Below are 21,450 nucleotides of genomic sequence, written 5' to 3' on the forward strand. Positions count from 1 at the left end.
TCACTAATGCTCTGTGGAAAGGGAAAGTCAGTCTATAAAGCTGCTGACTAGGACCCCGACCTGCCAGCACTTATGCACATGCTTCATTTTACATGTGAATGTAGTCCCACTTGCACAGTTTGGCATGTCTGTGAGTGCAGGACTGGGGCACCTTAACGGGACTACCCCTGTGTACAGGTAAGCATAAGTTTATGCAGGATCCAAGTTTATATTTATACACAAAGTTGATTTTGCTTTTACAGCTCGATTTCACCAAATCCTCCTAGATTAAATCAGTCCCCTTCAGATTTCACCAGTGCTAAATCAATCCTCCTAAAAAGTGTCATTCATAGACCTCTGCCAGGGAGTTGTGGGTTTTTTTTTTAAAAGGGATGTGGGGGTGTAATTGACAAGAATGCTGAATGAGTGTTTGAAAAATGGAAGGTTTTTCAAAAGATTAACAGATTTTGCCACTGCATATCTTAAATTAATAAAAAGGGATTGGCTCAGAAATTTAAAATTTGGTTTAGTGTTTTTCTAATTGAAGATTGGTTCATTTGGCTATTTATCAAATCTCTTACTCTTGGAGTTCGGAATTATTTTTATTAAACTATAACACCCTGGATTTTAAACATTCCACACACAGATCAGGTGAAGAGCTAAGCTTTCATTCTTTTAAAAAACCTAGCTCCTAACCCTTTGCCTTGCTTAATACCCTTCATAAAGATTGATAATATTCCCTAGTGCCTGGCTAGCTGCTTCCCCCCACACATTTAAAAGGGTAGAAGCAGCATTTTGGATTCTCCCATCCCATAGCAGCCAAAGCCCTTCATTCTTTTCTACTCTTGGTATCAGGATTTTTGCCTTCCTTACACCCTCTGCTGGGGAACAGCAGCAAAATCTTCCCCTCTTCACAACTCCCATCAGACACCTGTCCTTGGCTTCAGTAGCTCTGCCAGCAATACCACTAAGCTTTCAGCACGTACCTCTTCACCATCCCTCCTAAGTCAGAGGGAGTCCCCAGGGAGGTAGGCAAGAGTGTTTGTGCAGCACTCAGTATCTGCTGGTGACTCCAGGAAACACCCCTCCCTCCATCGCCACCTTCCAACCTTATACCACTTTTACAGTGGGACTGGAAAGCAGATGGTCCACTCTCATGAATCTGAAGCACACAGCCTTCTCTTCCTAAGTAGCAGACTTGTCTCAGGTCTACATCAAAGGCTGCATCTTCAGTTAAAGAACCACCATGTCAGTGAACCAGATTACAATATAAGAGCTCCCCCACTACCATGGTTAAAAGGCAGTCCAATCATGTAATATGGATAGAAAAGTCTTTTACTCATTTCCTCAAACTATGGGCATGACCAAACTGAGACTGGGGATGGTCAATCTTATAGCCAGGTCTTCTCACATTACTGTTCTTGCAGTGCATTGGGCCAAAGCAAAAGAGAGCTAATACCGCTGTTTCCCTCCAACAAAAGTTACTGCTCTCCCCCTGTGGAAGGCATGTAGTGATACAGCCTTCAGTCCCTCACATGAGGAAGATAAGTAGTGGCAAATTCTTCAATCCTCCCCTGCACAGAGGCTGAGCGGCACAACATCCACCCCTGTGCGGGGGCATGCAACTGCATCTTGCCCCATGGCTATGGCACTCTTGACCTCAGCAGGATTTTAAAAGAGGGAGTCATGCTTCAGGAAGCAGAGAATCATGAGACCATGACAAGCTGCCCTACTGATCACACAAGATTAGGCTGATTTAGAAGAGGAGCACACTGGTGCCCAGCACAGTCAGCTGGGCTTCTGGTCAACTCTGCCCATGTATGTATACATGTAAGTAAAATTATCAAGTTATAAAAAGATTCATAACAGTGTCAAAAGGAATCATCATGACTAATAATTTAGGGTTGCAAAAGAGACACCCACACAAGACATCCTGGGGTGAAGGCATCATTAATATTATTTATTTGTATTTCTTAGTGTGTAGGAGCCCCAGTCATGGACCAGGACCCCACTGTGGTAGGTGCTGTACAAACCCAGAATAAAAAAAAACAGTCCTTGTCCCAAAGAGCTTACAATCTAAGTATAAAACAAGAGACAACAGGTGGATGCAGACAGAAGAGTACAAGTAAACCACAAGACAGTATTGTGCAGCATGATAGGCAGTTGTCTTATTGGGATTGTCTTCCCACTTTCAGAGATTCTAGGGTTGTTGGGCAGCGTAAGTCATGCAGAGGTTTCTTCTGTGGTTCTCACAATGTATCGTGGAGTCTTAACACCAAGTTCTAATAGAGTTTAGCATCCCATAAACAACATGCCACTGGAGCTCCTGGGCCATATCGTGATTTTTGTAAGACTTTTTTTGACACAGTCCCACATGACATTCTCATAAGCAAACTAAAGAACTGTGGTCTAGATTAAATGACTGTGCGGTGAGTGCACATCTTCTTGAAAGACAATAGTTATCAATGGTTCACTGTCAAATTAGGAGAGCATATCTAATGGGGTTCCACAGGGGTCAGTCCTGGGTCTGGTACTGTTCAGTATTTTCTAATGGTTTGGATAAGAGAGCAGAGAGCACTCTTACAAAATCTGCAGATGACACCATGCTAAGTGGGACTGCAAGTGCTTTAGAGTAACAGGATTAGAATTCAAAACAGCTTGACAAATTAGAAAATTGGTCTGAAATTGGCACAATGAAAACTGGTATGTGCAAAGTATTACACTTAGGAAGGAAAAATCAAATGCACAACTATGAAATGCAAAATAACCAGCTAAGTGGTAGATCTGCTGAAAAGGATTTGGGGTTATGGTGGATCACAAATTGAATAGGAATCAACCATGCGAAATAGTTGTGAAAAAGACTAATGTTATTCTGGGGTGTATTAATACAAATGTAGCACATCAGACAATGGGAGGTAATTGCCCATCTCTACTCAGCACTGGTGAGGCCTCAGCTGGAGTACTGTGTCCAATTCTGGGCACCGCACTTTAGCAAAGATGTGGACAAACCAGAGAGTCCAGAGGACAGCAACAAAAATGACCCAAGATTTAGAAAATCTGACCGATCAGGAAAGATTAAAAAAAAACCTGGGCATGTTTAGCCTTGAGAAAAGATGACTAAGGGGGGACCTCTCACGTTACAACAGACTTCAGATATATTAGGGGCTGTTATAAAAAGGAGGGTGATCAACTGTTCTCCACATGCGTAGAACACAAAGTCATGGGCTTAATCTACAGCAAGCAATATTTAGGGTTAGATATCAGGAAAAACTTTCTAACTATAAGAGTAGTTAAGCTCTGGAATAGGCTTCCAAGGAAGGTTGTGGCACCCTCATTGTTGGAGATTTTGAGGAACAGATTGGACAAACCCCAATCAGAGATGGTTTACTTGATCCTGCTCAACACAGGACGCTTGACCTGATGGCCTCTCCAGTCCTACAATTCTGATTCCATATTCTCATTAGGACTTCAATGGAGATGTGCCAGTTTACACCAGGCTGAGTATGTGATCCTATTAATTTTAGTGAAGCCCTGAAATATATGTGTTTGTATCATGTGGGCCCATTTCAATTACCATAATTGGCAGAGTTTCTTAAAAAACCTATAGCTCCCGTGAGGTTTCCAATATGATTATGTTCACAAACAATACAAACGTGTTACTTCTGAGAACCACATTTGCAACTTCATTAAATGTATAAGCTCTGCCAGCAGAATTTGGGAATGCACAATACTGAGCAAAACCTCCCTATATTTCAGTTATGACCGCAAAGATTATTTTTTACCACACAAACAACAGAAAGGCTTTAATTAGGATAGTTAAGATTAATTAAGAATACAGAGCCACATTTTCAAAAGAGCTTGGCACCTAACAGCTCCCATGTAGGGACCTAATTAAGTAGCCATATTTTCAAGAGTCTCAGCACCAAACAGCTCCTCTTCAGAGCGACAACAGCTACTGGACACTGAGCAATTTTGAAAAAACTGACCTAAAATTTACAATAACTAGCTAATGTTGGTAAAATACTTAGACGATGGAAAGCATTACACTTGTTAAGTATTATATCATTTACCTTAACTCTGTTACTTTTAGCATTTAATTCAATATTCTTGGACTGACGGTATTACTTCCTTAAAAATCCCTAAAGTTGTGTGCAGTATTCTTCATCTTGTGAGACACAGTGACTAAAAAAAGAAAAGCAAAAAACATTTGCAGCCAAAATCCTGAAACATCAATGTTAGAGTTGAACAAAACCCAGACTATGAAAGCTCTCTTTGACATGTTTTCTGTGATTATACAGCAGTACTTGCATCTAGATTCTATAAAATCTTTTTAAATAGGACTGAGTAATCTAACAGGAAATGTAATGATCCGTCTCTATGTAACATTCTCCAAAACAAATACAGCTTACGTAAAACCTGGCACGATGTTTTTAAAAGATCACAAATTTGTCCTGTCCAACGACATCCAATAATCTAGTAAAAATAAAGTCAAATTAAGATTAGTAATGAGACTTCCTGTATGTTCTTATTAGTCAAGCTATTATGAATTGATGCAGGAAACTTGATTTATCACCACACACTAAGTTCTTATATAAGAAGTCCCTTTGCTGGTATAGGTCTTTACTACTATGAAAATAATTACTTTTTTCACAGTCAATATTGAGAATTAACTGGTAAATGTTAAATACATCTTAAAAAAGTACAATCTAAATTGTACATGCTTAAAAGTTGTATTCTGGCTGCTTTGTCTGCATTATTAAGCTTAGACCAGTACTTTACCTCACGTCTCCCCAAACTATCATGCACTATTAAATAGAATATGGAAACTAAATGATGGAGTGAATTATTTGCTTCAATTTAATGTATCTACCTAACAGAGGGGAAAAATATAACTACTACTCTCTTATTCAGGTTTCAAGCACCATTCTTCACTAGCCACTCCAAGAACTTTACTGTAAAATATATGTATTCTGGACAACATAAGATTTCTTTCTTATTGTTCCACCTTAAAATAACCAAACTATCTTGGCTTTTCAAATAAATGTTGTAAGAGCTAAACCTAATCTGCTTTTAATATCTGTACCCTGATTCCATGAAAACAAACACAGCTTCATGCTATTTCAGAATTTCTGAACATTTCACAATTGCTTCCAGCCTGATTTAGCAGAAACATGGAAAATTCTCAGCTACTGTGCATAGAAAGATAATTTTGATTAGTAAATTTGAGAGAATTTTAAAAATATTTTATTAAAATGAATACATAAGGAGTATTAGAGATTATTGCTAGACACAGCAGCACTTTCATTTTACAGACTAGAGAGTATGATGACAGGGACTCCAGTTTTCCAACAGTATTTTTTATCATTTAAAACATAAAATATAAATATAAAAATAAAAACAGGGTCTACCCATGGATTCAACATCTTATTTCTCCATCTGTAAGCCAATTCTCTTCACTGGTGATAATGAGAAACTTCTGAAATCCAGTCATGAGCCATCAGGATCTTTTCCAATTTCCATTATTGTGAGATATATAAAATTGCACAGAAAAGAAATATTCAGAACTCTCTGCTTGTGTGAACTTGAGTCATCTTCTGGGATGATATTAAAAAGAACCATCCACGGACCAAGTGCATATTTGGATTAAGTTACTGTATTGTGTACGGTATGTTGGACATTTAACTATTGCCTGCCCATGCAACGCTACCACCAACTAAAGGATAGTCATTTCAGTTGTCTCCAGTACAGTAACTTTGAGAACCCACATTTCTCAGTCCCTTCCCACACATCCAGGAACCAACAGCTCTCTACCCCATTTTTCCCCTTTTCCCCAACTGGGAAAGGAAGCAACTTCTCTACTAGCCTGTCTACACTCATGCTGAACTAAGTTCTTAGCAAGAATCATCTTTAAAGGGACAAATTGAAACTAGTCAATTTCACAAAAAACAAAAATGATTTTGGTTGAGTCTGATCTGCCCATGCTCCCTGAGAACCCTTCCCCTTTCCTTGCTCCTCTCCAGTTCCCAACCACCACGTTTTTGATTATTTAAAACTTTTATCTCCTGTTATGTGGAAAAACCACAAATGAGAAATTGACAGACTCCATTGGAAACAGCATGTACAAACTAGAAAAAGGAAATATTTTCCTCTGATTTGTTTCAGTTAGGGTAATCTTAATGAACCTCTTACTACTAATACCCATAGGTACAATAATTTCAGTTGTGATTTAAATTTCTAGTAAGACTATATTTAAAAGGCTATGTCAAGACACTGCCATATTTCCATGAACAGTGTTACAAAGCCCTAGTATCAACTAGCAGCTGTTCTCAAACTTCATTATTTCACGTACTACCTTCTTAAAAAATTGTGGTGAAGAGACCTGATAGCACATCAAATTCACGTACCACCAATGGTATACACACATCAGTTTGTGAATGCCTGAACTAATGGATAACAGTTCTTACAAACACTGATTTAGTGTGAATGCACACAAAGTCTATGGACAGTCACACACACCATGCACTGATTTAGCACACACAGAGCAGACAACATGGAGCCACCATTTTATAAACACAGGAACTGTAAATAATGAATCAAATTGATATCCTGCCTAATAGTATCAGATGCTTCAAAGGAAGGTGCAAGAATCCCCAAATTGGAAAATTATGTAATGAACTGTCCACAGAAGAAATTTTATTTCAGGGATCATCCCTAGCATTTTTTTAGATAGAGCATTTCCTACCGCTCCAGTCCTCTGACACAGGAACAGATTTTAATGAGAGATTGAACATTTTCATTAATAGCTAAACACTTTATTCTTACATTCCTTCAGAACTACTGGGTATATATCATCCAGTCCAGGTAACTTGTTGCTATTTTTCCAGTATCTCCTCTTTTGACATGTCAGTCTCTGACAGTGTTTCAACTTTACTACCTAAAAATCATAGGTCTGGGGAAGGCCTGCGATGAAGCCTGATGCCAAGAAATCATTAGCTTTTCCACAGTATCCTTTTCCTTTTAATTGCTTCCTTTACTCTTTGATAGTTCAGTGAACACACACAAGTCTCACAGACTTCTTGCTTCTAGAAGAAGCTCTTGCTTTTTAAAGAATTTCTTATTTGTTTGTATCTCTATAGATGATTGACCTTCAAGCCTCCTCTTAATCCTTCTCATTTCCATTTGTATTTTACCTGCCTCGTTTGTTCTTTTTTATTGGTTTCACGAGGACTAAGAGTACATCTATACTAAAAATGCTGCTGCACCACTGTTGGGTAGACATTTACTGTACTACGGTGATGGAAGGGTTTCTTCTATTGCTGTAATAAATCAATCTATCCAAGAGAGGATAGGGAGTGTGACAGAATTCTTCTTTCAACCTAGCAGTGTCTACACCAGGGTTTACGTTGGCTTACTTACATCACACAGGGCATGAAGTTTTTCACAGCTCTGAGGGATGCAGTTGGGCCGACCTACCCTATCTTTGTTGTGCTGACCTGTCCTAACTTGGATAGTCTCCATAATCAGGGTAAAATGTTTAGTTTCCCTGCTTCTGCCTGCATGAATTTTTTAACTATGTTCTTCACCTTTAAAATAAAACGTCTAAAGGTTAGCATCCCCGTGTTTGGTGCTGGTACACTCCCTCCCCGAGAATGTTCTGTTTCAGTATACGTTAGCACGTTTACATGGACTTAGTCCCGGCCAGCTAGCAGTCTTTGTCCTGGACTAAACCGGGGCAGTAACCTTGTGTTTGCTAAGAAGAACCAAGCCAGCCCTCCTGTCTCGGACATGAGAATTGTGTAACGAAAACAGGCCCTCGCTTTGCTCTGCTCTAACTGCTTCTTCCTCAGCCTCTCCCTCGGGGCCAAACCCAGGGCACCTCGGGAGAGCGCCAGTTGTTGGTTTGATCCTCCAACAGGTGCATTGGGACTTGTCCCGGGGGGGTGAGAGGCCTCCACCCCAGTCCCGCGCGGGCTTCTTCGCTCCCTACCGCTCACGCCCCCGTCTACCCCCGTCAACTCAGCAGCCTCCTGAAGTGCGAGGGCCCCGCGGCCCCTCTGCACGGGTGGGTGCCGGCCTGGCAAGAGCCTGGCGCCAGGACGATGGTTTCGTGGGTTCCCGGGGGAGGGGGGCCTGGCGGCGAGTTAGTGAGGGCCGGGCTGGGGCAGCCCATCGCTCCCCCAAGCCCAGCGGGGACCGGGCAGGCCACGGCCCGGGGCTCCCTCCTCCGCCGGCTGAGGAGCCGGACTCCAACTCCGCCCGCGGCAGGCACGGACTCGAGGCACCGGGGACCGCTCCCCGGCCCGGGGCAGGAGGACACGCGGGGGAGGGGCGTGCCGCACGCGGCAGCGGCTCCTACTTACCGCCCGGCAGCCGCCTTCCCTTCCAGCCTCTCAGGCGCGCGCTCGGCTGAGGAGGAGCAGCCCAGCCCGGCTGCCCACAGCGCGCGCGAGCGAGCGAGCGAGCGACCCGGGATCGCCGGAAGCGGAAGCGAGGAGGAGGGAGGCAGCCCGTGAAGTCACGGGCTCATCGTCGGTTCGGAACCGGGGGGGAGGGGCCAGGGCCACAGTGCTCGGGTTCGTGCATCGCCCGGCCCGGCCCGGCCCGTGGAGGAAGGAGGCCAGTGGCAGCCCGCTCCTCGCGGCCGGGTGTGCGCCCCTGCGGGAGCCGCAGCAGAGCGGGAGCGTTTCCCCTTCGCAGTCCCCGGCTCCTCCTCAGGAAATTCGGCCCGACTCTTCGTTCCCCCCTCCCTATCCCCCGTAGGCTGGCCCTGGCCCCGGCCGATCCTAGGGTTTGTAACGGTTATTGCGTTTCCTCCCCGGCCCCTCGCTCGCCCCAGGACCCCGAGCCCACCCGAGGCTGCTGTCAGGCGAGAGCCCCCTGCCCACCCCGCTGACGCTGTAAGGTGGCACAGTAGGGTCCCCCCCCCCACGCCCCTGCTTCACCGGGGTGGGCTTGGATCTGCCAGGGCTTAGCTTTTTTACTCATACGCCCTGCAGCACCCACCTGCAAGGGCCGTGGAGATCTATTCTGGCAGTTTACACAGCTGGGATCCTAAAACTAACGCCAGCCGTGCATGCCACGCATTTTTAAAGATCATTCATAGGAGTGATTTGCTTGTTCTAAGTTATAGGTCTCTAGTCACACACAGGAAACTTGGTTAAAAAATAGTAAAGGTCCCTGCTTAAAGGGGGCATCCACTCAGCAACACCCTTAAATGTAAAGAGACCAACTTTATAGTAGGACACCTGTGGAAAAGGTGGCATGGCCCTTGTGTTACTGCATGGGACTGTCACTGAAAGGGACAAATGTAATATGCAGGGGTTAAGGTAAGTTTAAAAAAAATCCATTCACTGACATGTATAGAAAGTTTGTGGGGTTGGTGTTCACTTTAAGAAACAGTTCTTTTGAACACTTTTCCGTAAGAAGATCCTTGCTTTTGAAGCTGCAAAGGGTTCAGGGGAAAGAAGAATCAGACTGTCACTGGAAAGTAGTATAGCAATTTCACAGAAGACTAAGGCCTTGCCTAAGGAAGTTAAACTACTGTAATGCTGTATGAACACATTCCAAAATAAACAACGAGAGTTCTGTAGCACTTTAAAGACTAACAAATTTAATTTCAGCAGGCATAAGCTTTCGTGGGCTCCAACCCACTTCCTCAGCTGCAAGTAATAGAGTAAGTGTCTTCATGCAGGATTATACCAGTATAATTGTGGTTTAAATTCTTACCTTATAGGGGCTTAGCTTTTCAGGTAGACAAGCTCTCAGAGACATATACAAAAGGTCACATCACTGCAGTGTGCAATTGCAAAATAAACAATTTAAGAAACTAATAAAATTTTCAAAGGAGGGCAGAAACCACCCTATTTAGCAGAAAAGATCAACCTCTGAAAGGGACAGATGTAATATGCAAATAGTTAAGCATATGAATAATGTGCAGATCAATGCCTAACTGTGTAGCAGAGGACAAAAGCACAGTAGACCTACTTTCAGACAGGCTGTCTACACTGCCGTGGGAAGTTGACTTTGTTTAATTCGACTTTCAGCAGGCGATTTTTAGAAATTGCAGCAGAGTGTACACACTATGGTGTTTGCACTGGTCTCTTGAGTTCACACTGACCAGCCTTAATTTGAATTAGAAAGCAATGCAATGTGGGTAGCTATCCCATAGTGCAACTAGCCACGGTGGCTGTTGGGATGAGTGTCTTCATCCCAGGATGCAACGCTGCTTCTCCCACCCTTTCCCCCCGCTCCCTCGCAAACAAACAGGAAAAGTATTTTTGCGCCGTTTTTTTACTCCCCACGTTCGCCACTGCTACAGAGGTATGGAGCCAGCTCAACTCTGCACTATAATTGTGAGCGTGACAAATACATCAGGGCTTATCATCGATTATTTTCTAAATAGAGCAAGAAGCCGAAGCAGAGACAACACCGATGCCACCGAGGCTGCCCTGCTACAAGACATCAAGCAGAACAATTTCTGGTTGCTGCAGGCTCTAACGAGTCATCTGCAGTCTGTGGAGTGCAGGTTCTGGTGCAGGGAAACAAGCACAGACTGGTAGGATGGCATCGTTATGCAGCTGTGGGATGATGATCAGTGGCTGCAAAACTTTCATATGCCAAAGGCAACTTTCCTCAAACTGTGCTCGGAGCTGGCACCATCCCTGAAGCGCGTGAACACTCGCTTGAGACAAGCTATGACAGTAGAGAAGAGAGTCGCCATCGCTCTGTGGAAGCTGGCAACCCCAGACTGTTACCACTCGGTTAGGAATCAATTCAGAGTCGGTAAATCTACAGTGGGCATAGCTGTGAATCAAGTGTGCAGTGACAAATAGACTTCTGCTACAAAGGCTAGTGACTTTGGGAAATGTGCAGGACATAGTGGAGGGGTTTGCCATGACAGGCTTCCCAAACTACAGGGATTTGATGGGACGCACATCCCCATCTTAGCATCTGCACACCTAGCGACTGAGTACATAAACCGCAAGGGGTACTTTTCCATGGTCCTGCAGGGGCTTGTGGATCACAGGGTCATTCACATACATCTATGTGGGGTGATCTGGGAAGGTGCATGACACTCGTGTATTTCGTAACTCAGGGCTGTTCTCTAAGATATAGGTGGGAATTTTCTTCCCCAACCAAAAAATTCACATCGGCGGTGTGGAAATGCCCACAGTGATCCTGGGGGATCCTGCTTACCTATTGCTCCCTTGGCTAATGAAGCCATACACCGGGCACCTTGACAGTGACAAGAAGTGTTTTAATAAAAGGTTAAGCAGTTGCAGAATGGTTGTAGAATGTGCCTTTGGTCGTTTAAAGGGTAGATGGAGGAGTCTCCTCACTAGGCTGGACATGACTGAGAAGTACCTCCCTTCTCTATGTGCTTGCTGTGTTCTTCATGATGTATGTGAAACGAAGGGTGAGAGGTTCCCCCAGGGTTGGCCTGTGGAGGCAGAAAGACTGGCCGCCAATTATGAGCGACCAGATGCCAGCACTACGCTGAGAGCTAACCACTGTGCTGCTAGACTGCTCAGGAATAAGTTCTGACTTTCGGGGAGAACGGACACTCCGCTTTCCTACACACTGCTTTCCTCAGCTTCCTCCTCCTCCTCATCCACAGAGTCCTCACTGTTGATCATCGACTGTGATCTGCTGGAGATATCGATGCTGTGGGGAGGCACCATGGTGGGATCCCCACTGAGAATTGCGTGCACCTCATCATAGAACTGCATTTTTTGGGTGAGGAGCCAGAGTAGCTGTTAGCTTCCCTGACTTTCTGATACGACTGGCGCAGCTCCTTGATCTTCACATGGCACCGCTGAGCATTCCTCTGGTGTCCCTTCTCCAGCATGCCCTGGGATATTGTCCCATAAATGTCCAGATTCCTTTTGCTGGCTCTGAGCTGAGGTAGAACAGACTGCTCGCCCCACAGCCTGATGAAATCTAAGACCTCGGATCAACTCCATGCTGAAGCGCATGTGGGCTTTACGGTAGCCATGCAGAAAACAGTGACAATGTTCTCTCCATGCTGGCAGCACAGGAAATGAAAATTCAAATCTTCCTGGGGCTTGAGGGGAGGGGACTTTTCCTGCTAGCGTGACCACTGAGCAGCACATCACGACTGTCCAGAGCAGTCAAAACGGGGCATTGTGGGATACATTCTGGAGGTCAATTAATTTGATTTACGTTCCGTTGCGTCTACACTAACACTAAATCGATTTAACAAATTCGAATTAGGTGCTACGCCACTTGCAGAGGTGGTCTTATGTTGATTTTACAGGCACCTTAATTCGAATTAAGAGTGATTACAGTGTAGACGCGGGTGTAATTAAGTCGACTTAAGTGACTTTAAGTCAACCTAAGTCGACAGTGTAGACCAGGCCACAGTAGTAAGAATTTTCCAAATGTTACTGTATATTTTGTGATTTTACTTCATCGTTTGATTTTTAAAATACATCATTCTAACATAACAGATACAAGAATCTCTCTAAGGACCAAAACAGTGTCTGACTGGGAAAACTTTGGTTAAAGTGCTCTACTCAACCTCACATAGGAAGTCTATGACAGCCAGAGAGAGAGCATTTTCCTGGGGCTCCGTTAGTGTCTTCACAACACATCTGTAGAACACAACATATGATAATGTAATTGAAGATCATTAACCTGTCTGTCTGTGTTGTAAAGCTGGGTATGTAGGAGTAGACTCATTTTACAGAGAATGGTACTAGTCATAGATCTGGCCTATTCTTTCACAGTGTAGCTAAATAGATGAGACTTATTTCTGTCACATTAAGAGTCTTGGGTTTTATTTCTGGCACAACTGGCATTGATACTGTTTAAACTGGTCCTCAGTTGCCCCATCCATAAAAAGGTTATTTATACTTTCCCTTCTCCTAGTACAAGAGTATGAGGTCTTGCTCAGTAAGGATTGTAAAATGCAAAGAATTATTAATGCCAGTTAGAGGTGAAATTAGTATTTCTGGTTCCTAGCACAATGCTCCTCCTTTTAGGACAAGAGATATTTTCATGGGGACAAGTAAGCATAACTCATTTTAGTGTATCTCCAGACTTGTGTCCCCTAAAGTCTACAGTAGCCAAGAAAATTTCTCAGAAAAGCTCTTCAGTCAAATTCAGTTTTAGTTCAATATGTATTTTACTATTAAATACCATTAAAACAAATCAAAGAGACAATACAAAAACAGTATTTCACATACCCAGAAATACTTTGAGAAGAAAATTTAGGCTGAAAAAATCAGGAAAAACTTCCCAACATGAGATCTATTATGGAATAATCTTCCAAAGGAAGTGATGAAAGATTGACCACTTGAAATTTACAAGTAAAAACTTCAGTATAAATACAATCCCCTTCACTAGCAGAAGGACAAACAAATAACCAAGTAGGATTCTTCAATCTCTAATTTCTCTGATATCCAGGATGTTTGCAGTTTAACCTCTCTTCACAATGAATATTATTCCACAGATGTATTAGGGTGCATTTTTCCTTGCAGAATCTATATTTCCTCCCTCTCTCTCTCTCCCTTTGTATTATTTCTCCATCTACATAGTTTATACAGCTCTACTGTGGCATTTTAAAGGATATGAGCCAAATTTTTTGTCCTAATCCTATGATCCTAAGGGACCAAAAAACTCACCAACTTGCAGTGGCTGATAACCGCCCCTGGAATTGGGGTGGGAGAATATAAGAATGGTTATACTGGGTCAGACCTCTGGTCCACTTAGCCCAGTATCCTGTCTTCCGACAGTGGCCAATGCTTCAGAGGGAATGAACAGAACAGGCAATCAAGTGATTCAGCTAGCCAGGTAGAGTCTTCACCTTAGTGGGTTCCTATGCCAGTCAAGGTACATCGCCAGTGCACTATTGCACTTGTGAGTATTCTCACCAGTTAGACGCCCCTTGGGGTTGCTACAAACAGGCACAGTTTAGTGCAGACCCACAGCTGCTCAAAATTCTTCTAGGGCCAGTATAAAGCTGAGAATCTAAGAGCTGTAATCATCTCCTTTGTGGTCACCTGTACCCAGCAGAAAATCTAGGCCCAAGACATTTCTTGTACAGGAAAGCTTGCAATTTAAGATAAGCATAACCAAGGATGACAGTTTAGGGACAGAGACATTTGTAAAAACTCAAATTTGTTAAACTGTACTGAATTTTTTATATTATAAAATACAGTATTTCATTCTAAATTGATTTTGTGAAATAAAATATTGTTTGCTTCCTCTCCAAGATTAATGACTTTTAAGACTAGGCATAATGCTGATAACTGAAAAAACCCATTGGATACTTGCTCTTAACTCTGCACCTTGTCATTTATCGGCTTTGGTCACAACTCCTCAGCCAGATGAGCTCATGTAACAGGACACACAGCCATGCTAAATTTAGGTTTTCAAGTAACATTTTTCATAATTCATCAAATGCATTAACAAGAATCAAGCTATTACCTTTACCACATTCCCTTCATCCATCAATTTTGTAATTTAATCAAAAGGGCAATTAGGTTTGGCATCTATTCTGTATAAATCCATTCTGTTTATTGGTATAGTTGTGATCTAGATGTTTACAGATTTTAGTGTTTAATCTGTTATTTTACTAATTATTCAGTGTAGTCATAGCTGTGTCAGTCCCATGGAATTAGGGACACTGTACCTTGAATGATCCCTTAGAATATGTGTTAACCACATATATTAATCTGTTCCACCTTGCATTTTTGTGATGCTGAGATTACCTTTCCTATACCTGAAGAGCTTTGTGTTAAGTCAAAAGTTTGTCTCTCTTACCAACAGAAGATTTTTCTCCAATAAGTCCAATTATATACTTTTCTGGCTCTCACAAGAGCTGTTTACTTCAACTTTGAATTTACAGCAGCACAATTACATTTATTGTAAATGTTTTGTTATAATTGTGTTCCCTGCCAGCAGAAGCTAATGGTGTTCAACTGACACACAAAACTTGGCAACGTTCAGGCATGTAGGCACTGCCTTCCTTTTCCATGCCTTCCCCTCAGGAACCATCATCAGAGGAGACAGGCAGTAGAAACTTACCTAACAAGCCCAAACATCCTCTGTTGCCATGTTGCAAAAATACCCATGTTCAGCAAAGGAGCTGATCACCAAGGTACTGGCAATAGTGGAAACCACTGGAACATTTTGAACATCTATGATGGACTACAGCCATCTTCCCTCAAGTGTTTCTTTGAGCAAGACTGGAATGTATTAGGTGCTTTCATTTTTAATGAATCAGCAGATGTTCAGTAAGTACCTAAACAGGCCCAAAGAAAAATTAAGAAATAAATTTATAGGAGAGGCTTTAAAAAAAAAACCAACAGAAACAACATACACACCATTAAAGTTCCTTTGAAAATGACTCCATACCAACTGTCTTATCATTCTCAGCACTGTAAAAATTGCTTTCATTTCCACAATTTGAGACTTCATTCCATTGAGAGCTGTACACTGTCAGTCTGTTTCTGTGGCTGCTGGTCATACTTCCTTGCTGCAAAAGAGTTAAAACATAATTATATTATCCCTTATGCCCTGTTAAGGCATGGTGATCATGGGGAGGGTGGGCTTAATAGGAAGAGGAGCTCTGGTAAGAGACCAGTCTTGGTCTGCAATTTAAATAAATGTTTCTTTGAAGAAAAACTACTGGTTTCACAAAGTTTCCAATTAATTAAATTTGGAGGCAGCAACTGCTCAACAAAAATCAGGTGTTACATTCCACTGAAATTGATGGGCTGTAACAACCTTTAGTGCCACCATTAGTTCTTTTTATATAGAAGACGGCAGAAAAGGATGCAAATGTATGTACAACACTGCTGGGAATGTGGGTGGGCATGAATCTATTACAACTTGTAAAAGATTCTAACTAGTTAGAATATAGTCCACTCTCTGTGACTAAAAAGCTCTAGACTCCTAAGAAAAAAAGGTTTAGCCAAGTTTATTACCCAGTGGATGCTACCTGTTTTAAGCAGCTTCTAATATGCCAACTGTGACCATGAAGCAAAGTATCTCAGCCTGAGATGAACTATTTATAGAGACTGCCCATAACTTCAGAAGGGGTGAGGGATTTGAGCATTCAACCAGCTCATATTCTGTAAATCGAGAGTGTAGATTTGAAATAGCCTAGTGAAAGATAGGGGAGATAGGAGGGGAAACATTTGGGATACATCCTGAAATCTGTGTCAGAAATGTGGACAGAAAGGGGAGAAGACCGCCCCATGTTTTTTCTAAACAATTACCTTCTGATCAGACTATATTCAAAATGCAATGAAAATACTAGCAAAATTCGTAATGGTGAGAAACTATCTATTCCAGTCTGCCGAGCTATCCAGTTGTGAGCAGAAATGGCATTCCTAGACGTAGTTTTGAAAGCAGAAGCTATCACCAGCATCAGCTGTACACAGCAGAATGCAGGGTGAAGCCTGCTTCTGAACTATTCTCTTACCTATCATGTTAAAGTGATTGGTCAGTGCAGATCCACCATGACTCAATACCTTTAGTCAAGTTTCTACCCAACGACTATCCCAATGGATATGCCTTTCAGGGACTGCCTCTTATGACAACTTTGCTCAAATGTTCTGTCAGATTTACTGCCACTGACCCACTGATCACAGAGAGAAATCTGGCAACCTATGCTGCCAATTTAAATACAAGTTATAAGGGAACAATGCAAAGTTATGGTTCCCCAGCAACTCTAGCTATACTCTTGCACAACATATGGTATTTTTATTGTAGATGGTATGTGAACATATAAATTAATGCATAAGCACTATATGGCCATGGTGGGGCTGGTGGGAAGAACCTAAAAAAATTACTTTCTTCTAACAATCCTTTTCAGAAGGTATAAACTGTAATAGATACACACACTTGGGTCTTGTGCTTCCAGTCTAAAACTGGCTGAGAACTCCCATACCTGAAGAGTTTTGAAGGATGTTAGTTCCCAGTGTAGTGGGTTCCCTGATGCTTCTAGCTGCCATGGAAGTTTGGAGTATTCACTATATTGACGTTTGGAGTATCAACATACACAAACATATCTCCAACTCTGCAGGGAAAGCAGGTGGAAAGTGACAAGGATCTATTACAACTTGCACCTTATGAAAAGAATTCCACCTACCCCATCTATAGCACCAGATGTAAAATAATCCCCTGCTTGGAGGCTACAAAGTTCAAAGAGATCTCCACAGAAAGAGAAAAATAGCACACAAAGGATCAATGAACAAAAAAGTTAAACCACCAATTGCAATTGTCCACCAATTTGGAGGACAAATACCTGTACATAAACCACTCTCAGACCCATCATAAATACCCAACATCTACTATGTAGACATCATTTCCCAGCTAACCAGGGGGTAGAGGGGCAGCAGTATCAACTCTGCAGCATGTAAGTAAAGGCATACCACCACCAGAAAGTGGTAAAGAGTTATCAAGATACAGAATCCTTTTCCCATAAAATAAGAACCTCAAAAAGGCATATGCTCAGAGGAGCTACTGCAGAAGATCTGAGTGATCCCATTAACCAGAGAACATGACAGATACTAACCCACCCACTCCTTAATTTAGGAACCATCTACCAGTAAGTTCACTACAAAGATCAGTTCAGCCAGTCTGCTATCATGCTGTTCATTACCAAGAAAGTAACAGCTCAGGATACAATAGGTCCATCAATGGCTATTAACCAAGATGGTGAGGGATGCAACCCCATGCTCTGGATGTCTTATGCATTTAGCCGCCAGAAGCTGGGAGTGGACGACAAAGGATGGATCACTCAATAATTGTCTTTGTCTGTTCATTCCATCTAAAGCATCTGGCATTGCCCACTGTCAGAAGACAGAATACTGGGCTAGATGGACCATTGGTCTGACCCAGTATGGCCATTCTTATGTTGTTAGTTTGTGGGACACTAAAAATTCCCACATCATCAGGGTAGTAGGATATGGGAAATGTGATCCTGTCCTTCCTTGCTCATTCGTAGACAACATGGTGACCTGATTTTTTAGAATTAAAACCAGGTTTTAGACACCAGGACTCAAAAAACACTAGATTTTTCTTCATCATCTCCCCTTCCTGGAACTCTGTGTATAGTTATTACTCATTGGGGTGGGAGGATGCCATCAGGGAGCCTGTTAAGGCTCACCGATTCTGAGGATGTTCCTGCAATGGGCCGAGTGAAGTTAGAGCAGCCCTTTGGAGCTCTGCTTTGCCACACCTCCTTGTAGCCTCCTATGTCAAGTGGGGGTGGCTGGTGAAGGTCTGACAGCTATATGCCAATGAAGAGTTGTCCAACACTAGGGGAATTTCCTGATGACCATTTGTGGCCAGATCCAAACCAGTTGTGCCATCTGAACAGACACAGTTGGCATCGTAATAAAGAATTGGGAACACTGGTTGGTACACGGTAAAACTCACATTGCCTTCCATGGGAGCAGAGTTAGGCCAAAGCTGAGAGCCTATGAAAATCCCATCTTGAGTTCTTTGCAGTTATAGGTACTTCTGCTGAACGTTAGTATTTGGTAGTCAGACTAGATGATCATAATGGTCCCTTCTGGCCTTAAGAGCTATTTCTAGTTGCCATACTAGATTCATTTTTTACTACTAAAATACCCATACAGTGGGGGCTTGATTCTGTACTCACTTAAGTCCTGCTCCTGCAACGTGATGCATGTGGTGGATTCACACATAGCCCTATTGAAATTACCATATTTCAGGATCAGATGCTTACATGAGAGTTGTACCTGTGAGGACAGAACTGGGCCCTTAGATTTTCCATCGTTATTAGTTAGACAACTTAAAACCTTCCCCCAAATAGCAAAGAGAGCCTTCACTGTAAGGTTCTGGGTTTTGTTCTACTCATGATACAAAAAGCAATAGTATCCAAATATTTACTCTATTTTAAAACATGCATCTTTCCTTGACTGTTCAGGAATCTGCACATTTCAGAGGGCAAAACAAATGACCTTACCGATAGAATACATTTCTAACTGTTGTCGTAAGCGGATTTTTTTCATATTGTCATAAAAGTTTGGCTCTGATGGTACCTCTGCTGTAGGAGGCAGTGTGAATATTCGCATGATCTTCCTTTTATTCCTAAAATATAAAAGAGGAATAATAAACAACATGCAATATGATATTTACAAGTATTTCAAACAGCATATCTTCCAGGGTCTTTATTTACTAGCTGAGTATTATCAGACTTCCTTGAGCACAGTAGTTAAATTGAAGTAACACACTTTTTTTCACTGAAGAGTATCCTAAGAAGGATGGCTGATATTATTAAAAACTAGTCAGTAGACAGTTCCCAAAAGAATGGTCATTGCTGCTTTGCTCCATAATACCACCCCCTTTCTACAGGAGGTTTTGCCTACCTTGCCAATCATGCGGTTTCTGGATGCAATGTCTCATCATCTTCCTCTTTGTCAATGCTCTATCCCTTTCCCACTCTCTCTTTTCAGTACTGTGCTTGCCCCTTTTCCCTTTACCACTGTGTCCCTTCTGTTTCTGTTCTATGCATAATTCAGATCAATGTAGCATACACTGCAATCCTACCTGAATCAGATAGGGGAAGCAGAAGTCACACAAACAATCGAGGCTGGCAAAACACTGGCACCCTTAAATAAATACTCAACACCCAACACACTCATCTAGAATATTTTGATCCACTGATGCCATGAATGAGAAGCACAGGCATTAGTCACACTGAAACAAGATCAGGACAGAATTTATCTTCTCCCCTATCCTCAAGCTGAAATATTCAGGAACAGAGAGGGATGGTAGAAAACATTTTAAAGAAGAGGTCCTTAGTGATAACTCCCATTCCTATACACTCAATCACTACATCAATTAAACTAAATGTGCTGAGCAAGTAGAGAGTGGCAGACTGATTTGTCTTCCTCTCCAACAGTTGCCTCTCACAGGATACAAAGGCCCTACTAAGCCAGCACACCAATTCTCTTTACTAAAGTACCACAAAGCATTAAACTAAAACACAGGCATATACAAAAAGCTGCCTTCCCTAAACCTCCCTGACACCTGTTTCTTCCTGGGATCGTCTAGATCGCCCCGGCCCTATCCTTTCCGTTAAGGTCCTGCCCACAGGCCCAGGGAAGCCACCTCAGCACTTCTGTTGCTACCCAGCAAGGAGCCCCCTTCCTAGAGCCAGGTGTCACGGGTTTCGCTGCCACTGCCGGCTGCCTGTCAGCTGCGGCCCAGGAGGGAAATCAGGCTGGGAGGGAACAAGGCGAGGAGCCGGGGGAGCAGGATGAGCCTGTGGGATGCGCAGCATTGTCGGAAGGGAGCCAGTGGCTCTGCTGGATCCAGGTGCCTCTGTGGGGCCCCCCAGGTGCTCGAGCAGCGGCCGGGCCCAGCTTGCCAGGGCAGGCGGAAAAGGGAGGGGTCCCCTCCGAGCCCGGCCTTGCCGCGGGGTGGAGGGAGGGGCTGCGGGCCGGGCGGGCTCCCCTTACCGGCGAGCGTAGACCAGCAGCGCCAGGCTGGCCAGCACCACCAGCAGGTAGACGTTGGTGGCCTCGTTCCAGGCCTCGTGCACCGAGTAGTCGATGGCGTCGCTGTCGCTCATGACGCCACCACCCGCTCCTGCCGCCATAGGTCTCGGCCGGGAGACGCGCGCACGCGCCGGGGCAGCTGGCACGAGCAGAAGGTGCTCCCGGATATAGTTCATAAACATATTAGGCGGGGGAGCGGCGGAAGTGACGTCAGGGGTCCGCAAGGTCACTTCCGGGGAGCGAAGAACTTGGCTGATACAGTCTGCCCGAGTCAACTCCCGACAGTCCCTGCGGCCGTTACCGCGCGGCTGATGGGGTGGAGCAGGCGAGGGCCCGAGCCCGGGGGTGACCCTCGTCCCGCAGTGGGGCTGTAGCGAGGGCGGGATCCATCCTTCTCCGCGACGTCCCGAGCGGCCGGCAACGACCCGCCCCTGCTCGGCGCTGACAGGGAGGCGCTGCCCACACTCCCGCGCTCAGGGCTGGGGGGGGCCGGGTCCGCCCTCCCTCGACCTAGACCCGGCCTGGGGAGGGGGGGCTGGTGTTGCTCCACTGATGGAAACATCCCCTCTGTCCTCAGTGGACGCACCTGCGCGATGGGCGGCAGCCTGCACTCGGCTGGGGCAGGTCCCTGCCCTTGCTCTGTGGCGAGGGCCATGAAGGCGGGGTATAGGGAAGGAGGCTAACTAAGCAGCAGAACAGGGTACCTAGGCCCAGCTCCTCCCAGGTATTTAGTCTCCTGTCAATTGAATACCTGGGAGGAACTGGGCCCTTTGGAGGGTGTAGAATCCCTCTCATTAGAGGCTTTGGAGAGCAGGTACTGTCAGACAAACACCTGTTAGGGATGGTCTCAGTATCATTGATCCTGCCTCATGACAGGGGATTGGATTATTTGATCCCTTGAGGGCCTTCTAGCCCAACACTTCAATGCTGATCGTATAATCACAGGCCTCCAGGAAACGGGTCTTAA

The 21,450-nt window shown here is 43.9% G+C and overlaps 2 protein-coding genes across 8 annotated transcripts in view; both read right to left on the reverse strand.

Moving 5' to 3' along the window:
• SLC20A2 (solute carrier family 20 member 2) overlaps window positions 1-8,672 on the reverse strand; it is an 81,500-nt gene extending 72,828 nt beyond the window's left edge. The window contains exons 1-2 of one of the 3 annotated variants that reach the window (XM_067556930.1): window positions 8,340-8,672; window positions 4,050-4,161 (exon numbers count right to left, since the gene is read on the reverse strand). The gene's annotated coding sequence lies outside the window, so the exon portion shown is untranslated. Of the gene's footprint in view, window positions 1-4,049; window positions 7,721-8,339 lie in introns of those variants that run through there. The other 2 variants (XM_067556929.1, XM_067556932.1) reach the window with 2 other exon arrangements.
• Window positions 8,673-15,263: 6,591 nt separating this feature from the next.
• SMIM19 (small integral membrane protein 19) lies at window positions 15,264-21,067 on the reverse strand. 5 transcript variants are annotated; one of them, XR_010921497.1, is made up of 4 exons: window positions 20,445-21,067; window positions 18,947-19,071; window positions 16,901-17,029; window positions 15,264-15,481 (listed from the first exon to the last, which is right to left on the reverse strand). XR_010921497.1 is itself a non-coding variant. In XM_067556938.1 (4 exons), the coding sequence occupies exons 1-3, from the start codon at window positions 20,663-20,665 to the stop codon at window positions 17,107-17,109; spliced, it is 327 nt and encodes a 108-aa protein (XP_067413039.1). In that variant the 5' UTR covers window positions 20,666-21,067; the 3' UTR covers window positions 15,264-15,481; window positions 17,102-17,106. The 5 variants fall into 5 exon arrangements, 4 of the variants coding, with proteins under 4 accessions (XP_067413039.1, XP_067413036.1, XP_067413037.1 ...); XM_067556938.1 differs by lacking the exon at window positions 16,901-17,029 and adding an exon at window positions 17,102-17,163 and having other exon boundaries at window positions 19,023-19,071; XM_067556935.1 differs by lacking the exon at window positions 16,901-17,029 and adding an exon at window positions 18,620-18,719 and having other exon boundaries at window positions 19,023-19,071.
• Window positions 21,068-21,450: the final 383 nt, after the last annotated feature.

This window comes from Emydura macquarii, unplaced genomic scaffold, assembly GCF_026122565.2.
Source record: "Emydura macquarii macquarii isolate MOO-44397 ecotype Brisbane River unplaced genomic scaffold, CSIRO-AGI_Emac_v2 contig_1790, whole genome shotgun sequence".
NCBI lineage: Eukaryota > Metazoa > Chordata > Testudines > Chelidae > Emydura > Emydura macquarii.

Coding starts and splice junctions, on each gene's coding strand:
- SMIM19 (XM_067556935.1), bottom strand. CDS start 20,665: ATGTTTATGAACTATATCCGGGAGCACCTTCTGCTCGTGCCAGCTGCC. Junction 18,720..19,022: donor CACTGCCTCCTACAGCAGAG/GTACCATCAGAG, acceptor CTGTCCTCACAG/GTACAACTCTCATGTAAGCA. Junction 15,482..18,619: donor GTTGCAGGAGCAGGACTTAA/GTGAGTACAGAA, acceptor ACTCTTTTGCAG/CAAGGAAGTATGACCAGCAG.